The sequence below is a fragment of the Oryx dammah genome, unplaced genomic scaffold (genome assembly GCF_014754425.2).
Source record: "Oryx dammah isolate SB20612 unplaced genomic scaffold, SCBI_Odam_1.1 HiC_scaffold_23, whole genome shotgun sequence".
Classification (NCBI taxonomy): Eukaryota; Metazoa; Chordata; class Mammalia; order Artiodactyla; family Bovidae; genus Oryx; species Oryx dammah.
Window position 1 is genome coordinate 3,752,459 of NW_024070207.1, and position 20,235 is coordinate 3,772,693.

Here is a 20,235-nt window from a genome sequence, read left to right on the forward strand (position 1 = left end):
TACCTAAAGGCAAATACACTAGTAAATCTATATAGTTATATCTGAGTGCAAAGTACAGATAATTACATATAAATAATTAGGTGCTGATTTTAATGGCAAGATTTTGTTATTGTCTCTGGCTCATTTGTTGTTTTTGTTTGCGTAAGTGGAACTGAATATAATGAAAATTGTATGAAGCTCTTACTTCTTAACCTTTTGATTTTGACTCAGTCTCTATGTAGAACTTGTTTTCATTTATCTTCGTATTGTTTCCTCTTTAACTGACTGAAAAAAGCACACTGATTTATATACTCATTTTTCAGACTAAAATGCTAAACTTGGGGTAAACGTTGGCTGAGCTGTCTTGAATTGATTTAATTGAAAAATGGAAATTGAAAATTTCTCAAAAGACATGAAAACTCTATACTAAAGGCATTAGTCTCAAAATCGATACAAATAACTATTTAGTATATGATCCTTATTTGTTTCCTTTAGCACACATAGGATCACTTGACATGCGTATAGAACTTTCATTAGTGCTCTAAGGTTATATGTTTTATTTGCTTGTATTTTTCATGGACTAAATATGATGAAAGAAAGCCTATTGATAAGCATGTTTTTTTTTACACTATTTAAAAAACATTATATTATAAAGCAATAGTATATTTTCAATTTAACAAGTATGAAAGCACAGTCCTAACTTTTATTTAAAAATAAAAAATGTTTAGAATTAACCAATACTTACCAAACAATTTCTCCAAACAGGTCAATGACCAAGAGGCATTTCAATGCACCTTAGAGCTATCCCAGGAGCCACTAGGGTTAAATATGACTTTTTAACCTAGAAAACTTCTATTTGTTTCCTCCTGTTCTTTATGAAGGGCTTCCCTGATAGCTCAGTTGGTAAAGAATCTGCCTGCAATTCAGGAGACCCCGGTTTGATTCCTGGGTCAGGAAGATCTGCTGGAAAAGGGATAGGATACCCATTCCAGTATTCTTGGGCTTCCCTCATGGCTCAGCTGGTAAAGAATCTGCCTGCAATGTGGGAGACCTGGGTTTGGTCCCTGGGTTGGGAAGATACGCTGGAGAAGGGAATGGCTACCCACTCCAGAAACCAATAAAAGACTTTACAGCATGATTAGTACATTTCTTGACTGGTTACAGGTATGCCTCATTCAACCATGCTAGGGGTTTAACAACTAGTAGAAACATTTTGTTTCTCTATTATTTTGCTTAACTCTGAATGGTGACAAAATGGTCTAAACACCAACTGATCTAAAAATGAATCTAAGGTTGCAGAGGCTGAGAGGGAGCAATAGTAAAGTTCAAATCTAGTTTAGATGCCCAGGAAAACATGGCTTTCAAGGAAAAATACTTAAAGAAATATTGCTTAATTTTAAGTCATGGTATTTCCAGCAAGAAACTATGAGATAATAAACTAGCAATGTATTAATTTCAAGTGAGTATCCAAAACAAAATTCTAACCCCATTAGCAGTTTGGAACTTGCTTTGTGAAATAAGCAAAAAATAGTTCTACAGATAAGGAGTAAGTCAAGTAGGTCAAGTCCTATACACAGGGAATAGGTAGAGACCGTTAGCTTTAAAATGCACAATTCCCAGAGGCTAAATACCTGGCATCCACAGAAAGACAAAGGAAACCTTCCTCGGACCTCAGCTTAGTTCACCTTCCTGACTTTCTCTTTATTCAGATGCACAAAATGGAAATAAACACCGAATTATAAAGCTGATTGTTGCTTTGCCATGCCACCTAAAAACCCAGACTGGGGGCCTTATCAGAGACCATTTTGGGCATTCAGCTCAAGAAAACCTACAGGTGGTGTTTTATCAATGTACGATCTGTCCCTTGGCCCTCTGGACATATTCCATCATTTCTAAAGCCTAATCTGCATCTCTGTCCCTGAGGCTCTTTTCCTCAGGCTTAGAGGAAGCTATACTGCCCAGCAAGCTGCAGACCTTTGTGAAAATAAATTAGCATACCACACCAGTCACCAGCTACCACACTCAATTGTGACTGTCAGGAGATTTTATATTAATACCCCAGTTCAGTCCCACCTTGATAGGAATAATTCTGAGGCACGTGTTTTGCTCTGATCCCAGGTTCCCTGTGGCTTAACAGTTCTGCCTTCCCTTTCTTGTATTACATGCCTTCCTTTACTGGAGTTGTTTGCACTTCTTAAATTGTTTAGTCGTGTCTGAACTCTTTGCAACCCCATGGACTGCAGCACAGCAGGCCTCCCTGTCCTCCACTATCTCTCAGAGTTCGCTCAAATTCATGTCCATTGAGTTGGTGATGCTATCTAACCATCTCATCCTCTGCCTCCCTCTTCTGCCCTCAACTTTCCCAGCATCAGGGTCTTTTCCAGTGAGCTGGCTCTTCACATCAGGTAGCCAAAGTATCGGAGCTTCAGCTTCAGTATCAGTCCTTCCAGTGAATATTTAGGATTTACCGGCTTCATCACCACTTCTTAAGTACTTTCACTTAAATCCATCTTCAGTGTCTGCACCTGCAAACACCAGCAGCAAAAAGAGGCGAGACTGGATTCTCCACTACAGTTTTCTGAGGGAGCCTGGTCCTGCCAACACCTTAGTTTCAGACTTGCAGCCTCAAGAACACAGGCTACACAATGTCCTGAGAGGATTCATTATGAGAAAAGTGTCAATCACAGCTTTAAGACCTTGCTTTGGAAGGAACTAATGAGAAAGCAGATTGAAAGGTGAAACTTCATCTGTGTTTTCAAATAAGTGGTCTTTTTGCTAACAAACAAGATGTTAAAGGATGCATGACTGTAGCAGAAATCTCCCAGTTTTTGAAACTAACTTCTATTAAAGATCACCAGTGGCACATCCAGGCACGCTGTGCTCTTACTGGTGAGGGATTATGCCAAGGACTTGAATGGATGGTGTCACGACTTAAGATGAGATGATCTCTACTGACCTCTTCTCATAGACTTTGTGTAAATGAAGTGCTGGACTTTACCTGAAAGCTGCAAAAATTAATGGTTTAGATATATTTATAATAAACTGATTTAAACATTTAAACTTTTTCTATAAGAAGAAAAATTAAGACCACTTATTTGATAAGCATGTTTTAAAGCTTTCTCACTTTGGAGAGACAATTGTTAGTACTGTGTTCTGTGGTGAAAACAAAGAAAATTACATATGTTATTTCCTTTTGAAGGTGAGAGGGATGCCATTTAGTGACAAACCATCCTCTCATCTTTTGTGATCTCTTTGTGATCATGACAATAAAATTTGCATGAATTATAATATCACCTATGACCATTTATCTATGTGTAACTAAGGTTTCCATCCTGCTGGCTTTTATTAGGCTTTAAGGATACTTTGCATGTCATACTCCTTTATGCTTATTTTTTCGTTATATTGACACACTGATTTAAAATGCTTCCACATTTAAAGTAGATATGATTGTAGCCACTGCTTTATGAAAATGTTTTGCAAATCGTCAAAACCTTTATCTTGAAGTAAAAACAAATTTAAGGACTAGAGTACCTGGTAGAAAAATGTTTTATCATAAGTCATATGTAAAACGTGAAAATTATAGTTAAATTTAAACATAAATTGTACATTTCCCCCTTTAACACCTGCTTTCGTCATTTTACATGGAATTGAAAAACAAAATATGTACTCAATAAGCAATAGCCGTCATTCTCCTGGGTTTGTGGGAAGGACAGTAAAGCAAGATGAAACTAATACATGGGTTTAGACACAAAACCTGTTTCTAAAGCAAAGGGGAGGCTTTTGTTGTGTAACTGATCATGCCAAAATTAGCCTGGGATAAGAGAATATAAAGGAAATTAAAAGATAATGATGAAAACTATTGCTTAATTTTTTCCTCTTCAGATTCCATAATAGAAAATGTTGTGTGAATGCAAAGGAAAAAGTACTTTGAGTAACTCTGTCAGTGATGAATGGACTTAGTAAGGGAGTGGAAAAGAGTCTCTTCTCTGCTGGAACTGGACTCTCGCTTTCTGTAACAAGTGTGGTTATGGTCTTGATCTTGTTTAGTTGCTCAGTCATTTCTGGCTCTTTGCAGCTCCATGGACTGTAGCCCTGCAGGGCCCTCTATCCCCAGTATTTCCCACGCCAAAAATACTGGAGTGGTTTGACATTTCCTTCTCCAGGAGATCTTCCCAACCCACCGATCAAACCTGGGTCTCCTGCATGGCAGGCAGATTCTTTACCATCTAAGCCACCAGGGAGGCCCGGGTACATGTACATAATTTGGCCACAGATAATCTGGAAGATTCTTTGTTTTCACAGCACCAACATAAGTTTTCAGAAGTAGAAAACGAAGCTTTGTTAATATTGCAACGTGCACTCACTGGGCTGTTTCGTGTGACATCTGCCGGCCTCCCCGCCCTCTTCACTACTGCCCAACTCACTCCCGAACATCAGCGGCTTCATGTCACCCAGCCTGTTCCTGTTCTCTTCACCTTCACCCTGGCATCACCCCAAACCCACGCCCCTTCAAAGCTTTGTGCTTCTCTGCCCCCAAACAATCGCCAAGCAGCTGCACTCTCTGCGTTCCTGCCTTTTCCCTGTGTGGTCCCCATGGGCTTCCTCCTCGTCTGACTCCCATCCCCAAAACCTCCATTCCTCAAGGCAGCAATGTGACACATTCATGCTTGCATCCCAACATGCCTGCCACATTGTCGGGAGCTGTCATGGTATATTGCACACAGTGTCAGTGGATTTTAAATAAAATGAAAACCACAAGTCAAAAAAATGGCAACATTGCCATACCAATTCATAATCCTGAGAGGCAGAAGACATCAATGATGTAGAGGGAATCTTGCATGTTATATTTTACCAGTATATATAGATGTTTATGTGGGTATTCCCTTGTGGTTCAGTTAGTAAACTATCTGCCTGCCAAGCAGGAGATGCAGGTTCGATCCCTGGGTTAGGAAAATCCCCTGGAGAAGGAAATCACTACAATATTCTTGTCTTGAGAATCCCATGGACGGAGGAGCCTGGTGGGCTACAGTCCATGGGGTCGAAAAGTCGGACCTGAATGAGCGACTGTGCACACACGCATAGACGTTTATGGGGAAAAATTAGCCACTGAAATCCGAACATTAGTTTGCCAGATGTCAGTGTCCATATGAGAATATTAAGAAACTAATTTATTTCTAACTTAAATCACAGTCTTTGAGGTTGAGATTTAAAAATATGTAAACTTAACATTTTTTGAAGATACATTGAAAGCTAGCATTGATTAAAAACACTCTCAGTAGCAAATAATTTAAAATAGTGATACCAAATACATTGCTAAATATTTTCAGATTAGCCCATATCATAAGCAGGCTTCCCTGGCAGCTCAGACGGTAAAGAGAATCTATCTGCAATGTGGGAGACCTGAGTTCTATCCCTGGGTTGGCAAGATCCCCTGGAGGAGGGCATGGCAACCACTCCAGTATTCTTGCCTAGAGAATCCCATGGACAAAGAAGCCTGGCGGGCTACAGTCCATGGGGTTGCAAAGAGGCAGACACAACTGAGTGACTAAGCCCACACACACATATCATAAACAGTTAAGAGTTGTATTATCTTTCTGTATGTGTGTATACATGCATTGGCTTCCCAGGTGGCACTGGTGGCAAAGAACCTGCCTGCCAGTGCAGGAGACCTAAGAGACATGGGTTTGATCCCTGGCTCAGGAAGGTCTCCTAGAGAAAGGCATGGCAGCCCACTCCAGCATTCTTGCCTGGAGAATCCCATGGACAGAGGAGCCTGGCGGGCTACAGTCTATGGGGAAGCACAGAGTCAGACCCGACTGAAGTGACTGAGCGCACACACACATGTATTAATGGTTTTGCCTTTGCCACTATCAGGTAGTTTCTTTCTCAAGCCTTTGCCAGACATCACCTAGATGCGGTGAAACAATTGAACCTAAATATGACCAGACCAGTTTCTTTTAGCTTTTTTTGGCTCATCTAATCTATTTGCTGTATATGCTTTAACTAAATGCAGTCATTTTGCAATCAGAATACTATAGACCCGCTTAAATTGTTAAGACAGGCTTGCAATTCTTTTTTATTTTTTTAATTTCATGCCTGTGCTAAATAAACATGGACAAATAAGACCTCTTTTTGGTGGGAGGAAATAATTTAGGTCAGTAGTGTATCTTTCAATTCAGAAGACTGTTAACGGTACCACAGAGGCTTTTATTCAACTAAATAGTCACCGTATGTAGATAGTCTGTCGAATGAATTTTTAAGAAAGCTGCTTTTCTATTTAGAGATTCATGGAGTTCTCTGAAATAGTTAATTAGGAAACTATCATTTCTTTTTGTATCTTGTAGTATCCTGTTAAACTTGGGATTCTTATTGGGATTTCAGTTATATTTGGTTTATATTTTTAAAGTACTAGCTAATAATTAGAACATGTATTGATAATATGTGCTATCAGATTAATAGTTTTAGATTATGGATGAACTTTTTTGAACATTACTTGATATTCAAATGTAGGAATCTGATAACAGTGATTTATATTTGGATTCTGCATAAAATTATACTTTAGGACTATGATTTTAGTTCTTGCCTTCTTAAGCACAAATTCTTAGGAATTCTCTTATCTCTTCACCATAAAAAAACTCAATTGAGGTTTAATTTTTGAACTATTTGCTCCTTCTGAATAAGTATATTTAAATACAAACTGCTTCTCTGTCTTCACATTATATAGAAAGCAGTGTTGTTATAATAGAAATGCTAGGATGACCTAGAAAACTAGAATCATAAGCAATCTATCTTCTTTTTAATTTTCAAGTATAATATAAAACAATATTTTAAACCTTAAATTCATAACAATATAAAATTTCCAGCTTTCAACCTAAAGTTTATTTATTAACTTAAACACATGACTTTAAGTACAACATTTATATTCTAAAATACCTAACTTCAGGCTTAATAGTATACCTGTTAAAACAAGGAAAGAAAAAAAAACAATATTAGAATAAAATTCAATTTTCTCATGATAATTTTTTGAGAGGTTGTGGGCTGATAAAATATCTGATGCCTGATTGCATTTAATCTTGCATTATTTGATATTTATACTACAACTAGTTGAGAAGCCCATTACAGAAAACTTAAAAACAAATCCTCAAATGGTAATAATTTTATTTGGGAATCTTTATTCTTCTGACAACTTTATACATTTTTGGAATATGGTAGAAATCAATACTGATGTATTTAACCTCTAGATCTAAAATATTAAAAGTACACATAGAGGTGCTATTTACTAATTTACTAAACACTTCTGTGAAAAGCTTCTGATTATTAATACTGTTGCTGTTTTTTTTTTTTTTTTTACACCATAACTACTCTCCGTTGACCTCTGCATGCAGATAGTTGGAAGTAAAGTTACGGTGAGTACCAAAGATGCGTTTTACCCTTAGTGTGAATTCGTGCTTTTGGAGATTGAGTGATTTTTGCTCCTAGTATGTTATGTGTTCGGTTCTTCTTTTGGTGTATATTTTACCAAAGTAGTAAGATGAATGTTAAGATCACATGATTAGAATTTAACTATGTAAGTATTTTTCCTGTGGCTTTGGGAAATACTTTAGAACTGGAATATGACTGTATATTTTGTCTTAGAAAGTTTTACTTCTTTAAAAAATTTTTTTTGGAACTGTGCCTGTGTCAGTCCTTATGATTCTGAGGTGTGTTTTACCTCAGCTTTTCAGGATAGCAGGGAGAGACTCCTAAAAGTTTCATTTATGCTAACAGGAATTCTTACTGAAGCATCTTACTTTGACTTTAGTATCTCTGAGCACATGGTGTAATGAAAGCAATCTTTGATGTTCAGTCAGGAGGCCTGGGTGCTTAACTTTGCTGGGTGCTACTCATCAGCTTTGTGACTTTGGGCAAGTCATATAATTTCTTTGAGGTTCAGTTATTAAGTAGTTAAATTGAAGTGATTGGCTTGCATTATCTTTTAAGGTTCTTTCAGTTGCTATTATCTAAGTAGGGGTCTGCAATCTCCAGGCTGCAGACCAGTACTTCCAGTCAGATCAGTGATGACATTAGATTAGCAATAAAGTACACAATAAATGCAATGTGGTTGAATATTCCTGAACTCATCCTCACCTATCCCAGTCTGTGGAAAAATAGTCTTCCATGAAACTGGTCTCTGGTGCCAAAAAGGTTGGGGACTGCTGATCTAAAGGTTATATACAGGAGACATTGCATTGCAGTACCACAATTACATGAGACACTATTACATCAATACACCAAAAGTGGCCTGTATTTTAATTAAGAGTTATTTGTAATTACCTTGCCTTCATGATTAAGCAGTCTGTATTTAGAAAACAGGCCAGGAAACATTATCTTTATTAAAAATTTCTGTTGGAGTTTAGTGGATTTACAGTGTTGTATTAGTTTCAGATATACAGAAAAGTAAATCAGTTATTCAAATACATATATCCACTGTTTTTCAGATTCTTTTCTCATACAGACCATTACGGAGTATTGAGTAGAGTTTCCTGTGCTATGCAGCAGGTTCTTATAAGCTATCTATTTTATATATACTAGTGTGTATATGGGCTTCCTGAGGTGGCACAGTGATAAAGAATCTAGAGATGTGGGTTCGATCCCTGAGTCATGAAGATCCCCTGAAGGAAGGCACGGCACCCCACTCCAGTACTCTTGCCTGGAGAATCCCATGGACAGAGGAGTCTGGTGGGCTACAGTCCACGGGGTCGCAAAGAGTCAGACACAACTGAGCGTGCACACCCCCATCGTAGTGTATGTATGTCAGGCCCAGTCTCCCAATTTATTCACCCTCCCCTGCCCCCTGCCCCAGAAAACATTCTCTTTAACATCACCAGGTATCTAGAATAGTGAATATATTTACATCTGTTTTGCTTTTAAAAATTGAAGTCCTCTTTTTGTCTTTGTCAGGGGAGTGTATGCTCCTTGGTTCTGTCTCGTCACAACAAAGATTTGGGGTGACGGACATTAAAGCCCTCAGTGTGTCACAGCTCTCGGGTCTTGGACAGACCGTGTTATAGCTCTCAGGTCACGAACAGACCATGTTATAGCTCTTGGACAAATCAGTGTTGCAGCTCCGTGTTGCAGCTCCATTTTATTTAGAAAACAGCAGGAAAATCCATCGAGAGAGAGAGAGAGAGAGAGAGAGAGAGAGAGATACCCTCGGGCTTCTCTTTCTGTATGCTTTGCCCCCACCGGGCCTGCCCTGTGTAAATTGGGCTGGCCAGGAGTGTTGTTTGTTCTACCTGAGGTCCTCACTCCGGCCCTCAGACCTTCCTTTGTTCTATTTTTGTGGGTTTTCCCTTCCTTATCTTTTACCACCACCATTCTGGACTCCTGTTTCCCATTCTACCTACCTAACAGGTTCATGTGACATCGGGGGGAAAATGCCATCCATCTTTTGGGATGATTTCCAAAATCAGCAAATATTTCTTTAGTGCTTATTGTGCACCAAGAGCTGTGCTAGGTGCACTAATGACTGGAAAATAAGAATAAAACCTTCTCATTGCAATAATATATGTTGAAATAAGCAAACATTAAATTGTACCTGTTAATTGTGCCATCGCAATATTATGTATCAGGCAGGAGACATAAGGTGGGTTAGACTACTTAGAGAAAAGTCCATGCAAATTTCTAGACTTTCAGGATATAGTGGTTGGGATTTGATGGGGGAGGGGAAATGATGGAAAAGCTGTCAGATTGTGGAAGTAATAGTCAATGCAAAAGCTTGGAAAGAGAACCAAATTGTATTTGGGAGAGGGTACGACAGGTGGGTGAGAAGGAAGAAATAAGAAATGAGGTTGATTTTGTACAGAACAAAAATGTATATTGGAAAGATAAAAAAATCAAGTTAAAAGAAGATCTTAAAGTCTAGGTAGACGATTAGAAATCAGTTTGAGCAAGCAAGTGACATGAGGAAAGCAGAGTTTAAGAAAAATAAATTGGACAGTAGTAGGTAGGCTGGATCATGCTAATGGTTCTCAAAGTTGAAAGTATCAAAATACAAATTTTGTCCCTCATGGGGTCTGGAATAAGGCCAAGAATTCTGCATTTTTATCAAGCACCACAGGACATCCTGATTAGTTAGAATAAAGAGCTCACTTTGAGAAATACTGGATTGGGATAGACGTTTGTTTAGGGGGCTAGCTAGGAGACACGTGAGAGTCAGTGAGGCCCTGCATTAAACTGGAGGCTTAGGTGTAGAAGGATAGGGTTAAATAACAGAGTTTGGGGCAATAAATGAATTTAGAGCTTATTTAATGTGGGCCAGAACCAGCCTATATTTCTGGCTGTGACAACATAAACAATCCAATGACCTGTGCCAGAAGCCACTGCAAGATTACCAATTTCTCCATAATTAGTTATCAAGTTCTGTTGATTATTTCTCCTAAATAACTCTCAGTTCTCTCCCCTAATTTCAGACCCATCATCTAACACTCCTGTTGATTGTTGTAGCCTCCTCAATACTCTCCTAGTCTTTGCTCTCACACTCACCCACGAATGCTCTATGTGGCTACCAGAAATGCTGCTGCTACCCCCTCAAACTTTCAGATGGCTCCCTATTCTCTTTGTGATCTTTTCTGATTTCACCTCTAGCTGCACTCTTACGTGCATCTATTCCCTGTTTGTATGGGAACACTCGGCAGGTCGTTAACATCCTATTTTTTTTTTTAAATGTTAAAGTTCAGGATTGGGAACACGTGTATACCCATGGCAGATTCATGTTGATGTATGGCAAAACCAATACAATATTGTAAAGTAAAAAAAAATAATAATAATAAAAAAATAAAATTAAAAAAAAAAGTTTATTTTTTAATTGAAGGATAATTGCTTTACAAAGCTTTGTTGTTTTCTGTCAAACCTCAACATGAATCAGCCATAGGTATACATATGTCCCCTCCCTCTTGAAACTCCCTCCAATCTCCCTCCCCATTCCACCCCCTAGTTTGATACACAGCCCCTGTTTGAGTTCCCTGAGACATACAGGAAATTCCCATTGGCTATTTTACATATTAAGTTTCCATGTTACTCTGTCCATCCATCTCACCCTCTCCTCCCTTCTTCCCGTGTCCATAAGTCTGTTCTCTGTGTCTGTTTCTCCATTGCTGCTCTGCAAATAAATTCTTCAGCACCATCTTTCTAGATTCCATATACATGTGTTAGTATACAATATTTGTCTTTCTGACTTACTTCACTCTGTATAATAGGCTCTAGGTTCATCCACCTCATTAGAAATGACTCAAATGTGTTCCTTTTTATGACTGAGTAATATTCCATTGTGTATAAATACAACAACTTCTTTATACATTCATCTGTTGATGGACATCTAGGTTGCTTCCATGTTTTAGCTATTGCAAATAGTGCTGCAATGAACATTGGGGTATATGTGTCTAGGAGTGGGATTGGTGGGTCATATGGTGGTTTTATTCCTAGTTTTTTAAGGAATCCCCATACCATCTTCCAAAGTGGCTATATCAACTTACATTCCCACCATCAGTGCAAGAGCATTCCTTTTTCTCTGCACCCTCTCCAGCATTTGTAGACTTTTAGATGATGGCCATCCTGAATGGTGGGAGGTGATACCTCATTGTAGTTTTGATTTGCATTTCTCTAATAATAAGTGATGTTGAGCATCTTTTCATGTGTTTGTTAGCCATCTGTATGTCTTCTTTGGAGAAATGTCTGTTTAGGTCTTTTTCACACTTTTTGATTGGATTGTGTGTTTTTCTGCTTTTGAGTTGAATGAGTTGATTGTATATTTTGGAAATAAATCCTTTGTCAGTCGTTTCATTTGCTATTATTTTCTCTCATTCTGAGGGTTGTCTTCTCACCTTGTTTATAGTTTCCTTTGCTGTGCTAAAGCTTTTAGGTTTAATCAGGTCCCACTTGTTTACTTTTGTTTTTATTTCCATTACTCTAGGACATGGGTCATAGAGGATCTTGCTTTGATTTATGTTGAGTGTTCTCCCTATGATTTCCTCTAAGGGTTTTATAGTTTCTTGTCTTACATTTAGGTCTTTAATCCATTCTGAGTTTATCATTGTGTATGGTGCTAGGAGGTGTTTTACTTTCGTTGTTTTACATGTAGATGTCCAGTTTTCCAAACACCACTTATTGAAGAGGCTGTCTTTGCCCCATTGTATATCCTTTCCTCCTTTGTCAAAAATAAGGTGCCCATAGGTGCATGGGTTTATTTCTGGGCTTTCTATCTTATTCCATTGGTCTATATTTCTGTTTTTGTGCCAGTACCATACTGTCTTGATGACTGTACCTTTGTAGTATAATCTGAAGTCAGGAAGGTTGATTCCTCCAGCTTCATTCTTCTTTCTCAAGACTGCTTTGGCTATTCAGGGTCTTTTGTGTTTCCATATGAATTGTGAAATTTTTTGTTCTAGTTCTGTGAAAAATGCCACTGGTAATTTGATAGGGATCATGTTGAATCTGTAGATTGCATTTGGTAGTAAAGTCATTTTCATAATATTGAATCTTCCTTCCCAGGAACATGGAATATATCTTTATCTGTTTATTTCATCTTTGATTCCTTTCATCAGTGTCTTAAAATTTTGTCAAAGGCTTTTTCTGCATCTATGTTCATCAGTGATACTGGCCTTTAGTTTTCTTTTTCTGTGTTGTCTTTGTCTGGTTTTGGCATCAGGGTGATGGTGGCCTTATAGAATGAGTTTGGAAGTATTCCTTCCTTTGCAATTTTTTTGGAAACAATTTTAGAAGGATAGGCATTAGCTCTTTTCTAAATGTTTGGTAGAATTCCCCTATGAAGCCATCTGGCCCTGGGCTTTTGTTTTTTGGGAGATTTTTGGGCACAGTTTTGATTTCAGTGCTTATAACTGATTTGTTCATACTTTCTATTTCTTCCTGGTTCAGTCTTGGAAGAATGATCTTTACTAAGATTCTGTTCATTTCTTCCAGGTTATCCATTTTATTGCCATATACTTGTTCATTATAGTTTCCTGTAATCTGTTGTATTTCTACATTGTCTGTTATAACCTCTCCTGTTTCATTTTCTAATTTTATTGATTTGATTCTTCTCTCTTATTTTCTTAAAAAGTGTGGCTAAAGGTTTGTCAATTTTGTTTATCTTCTCAAAGAACCAGCTTTTAGTTTTATTAACCTTTACTAATTTTCTTTCTTTTTTTTCAGTTATCATTTATTTCTGCTATGATCTTTATGATTTCTTCCCTTCTACTACTTTTGGGGTGTTTTGGTTCTTCTTTTTCCAGTTGTTTTAGGTGGAAAGTTAAGTTGTCTATCCAATGTTTTTTTGTTTGTTTGTTTGTTTCTTGAGGTAGGATTGTATTGCTATAAACTTCACTCTTAGAACTGCTTTTGCTGTATCCCATAGATTTTGAGGAGTTGTGTTTTCATTGTCATTTATTTTCTGGGAATTTTTTGATTTCCCTTTTGACTTCTTTAGTAACCTATTCTTTATTTAGAAATATATTGTTTAATCTCCATGTGTTTGTGTTTATACAGTGTTTTTTTTTTAATTGATATTTAGTCTCATAGCATTGTGGTCAGAAAAGATACATGATGTGATTACAATTTTCTTAAATTTACTGAGGTTTGCTTTGTGACCCAGGATGTAGGCTGTCCTAGAGAATGTTCCATATGCACTTGAGAAGAAAGTGTATTCTTCTTTTGGATGGAATGTTCTGAAGGTAGCAATGAGATCTGTCTCATCTAATATATCATTTAAGACTTGTGTTTCCTTGTTAATTTTCTGTTTTGATGATCTGTCCATTGGTGTAAGTGGGGCATTAAAATCTCCTACCATTATTGTGTTACTGTCAATTTCTCCTATTCTGTCTGTTAGTGTTTCTCTATGTATTGAGGTGCTCCTATGTTGAGTGCACAGATATTTACAATTGTTATGTCTTCCTATTGGATTGATCCCTTGACCATTAGTACTGTCCTTCCTGATCTCTTGTAATCTGCTTCATTTTAAGGTCTATTTTATCTTACATGAGGATTGCTACTCCAGCTTTCTTTTGCTTTCCATTTGCATGAAATATATTTTTCCATCCTCTCACTTTCAGTCTATATGTGTCTTTAGGTCTGAAGTAGATTTCTTATAGACAGCATATATATAGGTCTTATTTTTATATCCATTCAGCCAGTCTGTATCTTTTGGTTGGAGCATTTAATCCGTTTACATTTAAAGTAATTATTGATATGTGTATTCCTATTGCCATTTTCTTAATTGTTTCAGTTTAGTTCAGTTCAGTTGCTCAGTTGTGTCCGACTCTTTGCGACCCATGGACTGCAGCACCCCAGGCCTCCCTGTTTATCACCAACACCTGGAGCCTACTCAAACTCATGTCCATTGCGTTGGTGATGTCATGCAACCATCTCATCCTCTGTCGTCCCCTTCTCCTCCCGCCTTCAGTCTTTCCCAGCATCAGGGTCTTTTCCAGTGAGTCAGTTCTTCGCATCAGGTGGCCAGAGTATTGGAGTTTCAGCTTCAGCATTAGTCCTTCCAATGAATATTCAGGAATGATTTCCTTTAGGATTGACTGGTTGGATCTCCTTGCAGTCCAAGGGACTCTGAAGAGTCTTCTCCAACACCACAGTTCAAAAACAGCAATTCTTCAGCGCTCAGCTTTCTTTATAGTCCAACTCTCACATCCATACATGACTACTGGAAAAACCATAGCCTTGACTATACAGAATTTTGTCGATAATGTCTCTGCTTTTTAATATGCTGTCCAGGTTGGTCATAGCTTTTCTTCCAAGGAGCAAGCATCTTTTAATTGCATGGTTGCAGTCACCATCAGTGATTTTGGAGCCCCCCAAATAAAGTCTCTTACTGTTTCCATTGTTTCCCCATCTATTTGCCAGGAAGTGATGGGACTGGATGACATCATCTTTGTTTTCTGAATGTTGAGTTTTAAGCCAACTTTTTACTCTCCTCTTTCACATTCATCAAGAGGCTCTTTAGTTCTTTGCTTTCTGCCATAAGGGTGGTGTCATCTGTGTATCAGAGGTTATTGATATTTCTCCTGGCAATCTTTTTCTTCTTTTTTCTGTTGTAGATCTTTTTCTTCTCTTATATTTCCTGACTATATAAGTTCCTTTAACATTTGTGGTAAAGTGGTTTGGTTTCACTGAATTCTCTTAACATTTGCTTGTCTAAAAAGCTTTTGCGTTCCCCACAATTTTGAATGAGATCCTTGGCAGTAGAGTAATCTTAGTTGTAGATATTTCCTTTTCATTACTTTAAATATATCCTGCCATTTCCTTCTGGCCTGCAGAGTTTCTGCTGAAAGATCAGCTGTTAAACATATGGGATTTCCCTTTATGTTACTTGTTGCTTTTCTCTTGCTGCTTTTAATATTCTTTCTTTGTGTTTAATCTTTGTTAGTTTGATTAGTATGTGTCTTGGCATGAATGCAAAGTTCCAAAGAAGAGCAAGAAGAGATAAGAAAGCCTTCCTCAGTGATCCATGCAAAGAAAGAGAGGAAAACAACAGAATGGGAAAGACTAGCGATCTCTTCAAGAAAATTAGAGATACCAAGGGAACATTTCATGCAAAGATGGGCACAATAAAGGACAGAAATGGTATGGACCTAACAGAAGCAGAAGATATTAAGAAGAGGTGGCAAGAATATACAGAAGAACTGTACAAAAAGAGCTTCATGATCCAGATGATCACAATGGTGTGATCACTCACCTAGAGCCAGACATCCTGGAATGTGAAGTCAAGTGGGCCTTAAGAAGCATCACTACGAACAGAGCTTGTGGAGGTGATGGAATTCCAGTTGAGCTATTTCAAATCCTGAAAGATGATGCTGTGAAAGTGCTGCACTCATTATGCCAGCAAATTTTGACAACTCAGCAGTGGCCACAGGACTGGAAAAGGTCAGTTTTCATTCCAGTCCCAAAGAAAGGCAATGCCAAAGAATGCTCAAACTACCGCACAATTGCATTCACCTCACATGCTAGTAAAGTAATGCTCAAAATTCTCCAAGCCAGGCTTCAGCAATACGTGAACCGTGAACTTCCTGATGTTCAAGCTGGTTTTGGAAAAGGCAGAGGAACCAGAGATCAAATTGCTAACATCCGCTGGATCATGGAAAAAGCAAGAGAGTTCCAGAAAAACATCTATTTCTGCTTATTGACTATGCCAAAGCCTTTGACTCTGTGGATATCAATACACTGTGGAAAATTCTGAAAGAGATGGGAATACTAGACCACCTGACCTGCCTCTTGAGAAATCTGTATGCAGGTCAGGAAGCAACAGTTAGAACTGGATATGGAACAACAGACTGGTTCCAAATAGGAAAAGGAGTACATCAAGGCTGTATATTGTTACCCTGCTTATTTAACTTATATGCAGAGTACATCATGAGAAACGCTGGGCTGGAAGAAGCACAAGCTGGAATCAAGATTGCTGGGAGAAATATCAATAACCTCAGATATGCAGATGACACCACCCTTATGGCAGAAAGTGAAGAGGAACTAAAAAGCCTCTTGATGAAAGTGAAAGAGGAGAGTGAAAAAGTTGGCTTAAAGCTCAACATTCAGAAAATGATGATCATGACATCTGGTCCCATCACTTCATGGGAAATAGATAGGGAAACAGTGGAAACAGTGTCAGATTTTGTTTTTCTGGGCTCCAAAATCACTGCAGATGGTGACTGCAGCCATGAAATTAAAAGACACTTATTCCTTGGAAGGAAAGTTATGACCAACCTAGATAGTATATTGAAAAGCAGAGACATTACTTTGCCGACTAAGGTCCATCTAGTCAAGGCTATGGTTTTTCCAGTAATCATGTATGGATGTGAGAGTTGGACTGTGAAGAAAGCTGAGTGCTGAAGAATTGATGCTTTTGAACTGTGGTGTTGGAGAAGACTCCTGAGAGTCCCTTGGACTGCAAGGAGATCCAACCAGTCCATTCTGAACGAGATCAACCCTGGGATTTCTTTGGAAGGAATGATGCTAAAGCTGAAACTCCAGTACTTTGGCCACCTCATGCGAAGAGTTGACTCATTGGAAAAGACTCTGATGCTGGGAGGGATGGGGGGCAGGAGGAGAAGGGGATGACAGAGGATGAGATGCCTGGATGGCATCACCAACTCGATGGACGTGAGTCTGAGTGAACCCCGGGAGTTGGTGATGGACAGGGAGGCCTGGCGTGCTGCGATTCATGGGGTTGCAAAGAGTCGGACACGACTGAGCGACTGAACTGAACTGAACTGAACTGGCATGTTTCTCCTTGGGTTCATCTTGTATAGGACTCTTTGTGACTTCTGGATTTGATCGACTAATTCCCTTTCCATGTTGGGGAAATTTTTAACTATCATCTTTTCAAAAATTTTCTCATGCCCTTTCTTTTTCTCTTCTTCTGGGAACCCTATAATTCAAATGTTGATATGTATAATATTGTCTTAGAAGCTGCTGAGACTATGTCAGTTCTTTTCATTGTTTTTACTTTATTCTGCTCTTCACAAGTTATTTTGAACATTTTATGTTCCAGTTCACTGATCCGTATTTCTGCTTCAGATATTCTGCTATTGATTCCTTCTAGAGTATTTTTATTTTAAGTAATTATGTTGTTTGTCTCTGTGAGTTTATTCTTTAATTCTTGTAGTTCTTTTTAAATTGTTTCTTGCATTTTCTCCATTCTATTTTTAAGGTTTTTGATCATCTTTCAATTATTATTCTGAAATCGTTTTCAGGTAGTTTGCCTATTCTTCCTCATTTATTTGGACTTGGGTGTTTCTAGTTTATTCCTTCATTTGTGCAGTGTTTCTCTACCTTTCATTATTTTTTTTAACTTACTATGTTTGAGGTCTCTTTTTCCCAGCCTTCAAGGTTGAATTCTTTCTTTCTTTTGGTTTCTTCCCTCATAAGGTTTGTCCAGTGGTTTGTGTAAGCTTCGTGTAGGGTGAAATTTGTGGTGATTTTTTTTTTCCTCCAGTGGGCAGGGCTGAGTGAGGTGGCAATCCTGTCTGGTGACGGTTGGGTTTGTATTTTTGTCTTGTTTGCTGTTTAGATGAGGTGTCCTGCACAGGGTGCTACTGCCAGTTGGGTGCTGCCAGGCCTTATATGCCAGTGGTTGTCTTTGTGGGCGTTCTCACTATTTGATGCCCCCTAGGACTAGGAGTCAGGGCTCCCACTGTAAAGGCCCAGGGCTTTATCTCTGGCCAGGTACAGAGATGTGATAGGTGATTTGTTATGGAATTTAATGGGTAACAAATATACAACAACAAGAAACCAAAGATGAACTCCAGAAAAATGGCAGTTACAGAATCAGGCAAATAATGATTAAAATAATGGAATATACACATATACATATACACCCATAAAAGTGAAAGTGAAGTCGCTCAGTCGTGCCTGACTCTTTGTGACCCCATGGACTGCAGCCTACCAGGCTCCTCCATCCATCGGATTTTCCAGGCAAGAGTGCTGGAGTGGGGTGCCATCACCTTCTTATATACATCCTTCTTATATACATATATATATTCTTATATATGCCTTCTTATATACATTGCCTTCTTATATATACCCATAAGCAAAATCAAAACAGTCCAACAAAAATAATGTACAGTGGATTGACCCAGGGAACAATGCAAACCAAAAATGATATCTACCAGTTACGAACAAAACTAAAGCACAAACTGGAAAACAAAACTAAAGCAACTTACCAACTGGGGAATATCACAATGAAAACAAAACTAACAAATATGGTGAGAAAAAGAAAGAAAAGAAAGAATAGAAATGCAGAGTTAAAGAAAGGTAGATAAAGGAGACATATTTATTTAGGTTATCTGCAAGGGGCAAAGAACATTAGGAAAAGCATACAGAGGAATAAATGTAGAAAGAATAATAGGTTTAAAACATTTAAATATTAAATTAAAAAATATAAATAAATAAAGAAGAAGAAGAAAAACAAGGAAAACTCCACAGAACTGCAAAAGGCCAGTGTGAAGGCAGACCTTTATAACAGCAATGAAAAATGTGATTGAGAAAAGAAACTCAAAAGATCATAGTGCTAATGAAATTGACAACTACAACAGAGGAAAAGAAGGTTAAAAAAAAAGAAAGAAAACCCCCAAAGAAGCAAGTCAAAATATAAGAATAGTAAATATTTTTCTTGAGTCACTGCTGTCAGTGACCTTTCCCTCTCTGGGAGTCACAGTCCACCTTTCCTCCCAACGATGCCCTCCAAGGCTGCACTGGTCTGTGGACCTGCTGTGTAGGCAGCTTGCATTCTCATCTGGTTCTACTCCTGTGTGTTCTTGCCTCCAATGTCCACGGCTATCAGAACTAGTGCGTTTTTTTTTTTTTTTTTTTGTGACCGCTTTCAGTATCCTTTTATATATTCCATAGATACAGAGTCTGCCTAGTTGATCCTGTGGATTTAATTTGCAGCTTGTACAGCTGGTGGGAAGGTTTTGGCTCTTCTTCCTTAGCCAGACTGCCCCTGGGTTTCAGTTGTGGTTTTATTTCTACCTGTGCATGTGGGTTGTCCACTGGGGTTTGCTCCTGAGACTATTCTGGAGGACTTGCGTCTGCCCCAGTGAGGGGTGGGTGTGGAGGTGGTGCAGCTGCTTAGGTTGCAGGGGTTTTGGCAGCACCAGGTTCTCAGAGGAGTTGGCAGCTGGGGCAGCAGGAAATATAGTGCTCTACAAGGGTGTGGCAACCAATATTGGCCAATATACTCCAGTATTCTTCCCTGGAGAACCCCACTGACAGAGAAGCTTGGCAGGCCACAGTTCACAGGGTCGCAAAGAGTTGGACACTCGCGAAGCCTTCCCACATGTATAGACACAAGACTTAGCCTGTGGCAGCTTTGCCCCAGTGAGGGTTGAGTGGGAAGGTGGCACAGCTGGGGGTAACCTGACCAAGTGTGCAGGGACATAGACTGCCTCAGCCACAGGAGTTATGGCCCTATCAGAATCTTTTTTTGAGCCTCTGGTAACTGGCAATCAGAAGGCCTCATTGGCTAGTCTTCCTCCATAGCTCCTCTGGTTCAGGCACTTAGAGGGTTCCCTTGCCTGGGGTCCTTCTCTGTTGTTCAGCACATCAGGCACATAGAGAGGCCCCCCTGCATGGGGTCCTACTCTGTAGATTGGTGCATCAGGCACTTAAAGGGGCGCCCTGCCTAGGTCCTCCAGTGTAGGCAGGCACATAGGGCACCTACAGCTGCACCCTGGGTGGAGTCTTACTCTGCACTTCAGTGCACCAGCCATTTTAAGGGGC

General features: G+C 38.8%; 1 protein-coding gene across 6 annotated transcripts in view; it reads left to right on the forward strand.

Annotated features, from left to right (window-relative positions):
- The window catches only part of DIAPH2 (diaphanous related formin 2), a 968,119-nt gene that overhangs the window by 89,576 nt on the left and 858,308 nt on the right, over positions 1 to 20,235 (forward strand). For 4 of the 6 annotated variants that reach the window (XM_040266684.1, XM_040266683.1, XM_040266686.1 and 1 more), the window contains one exon: positions 7,365 to 7,385. The exons of the other annotated variants lie outside the window; for them this stretch is intronic. In XM_040266684.1, the coding sequence (XP_040122618.1) occupies positions 7,365 to 7,385 (21 nt within the window). The remainder of the gene's footprint in view (positions 1 to 7,364; positions 7,386 to 20,235) is intronic. 6 annotated transcript variants of the gene reach the window in all.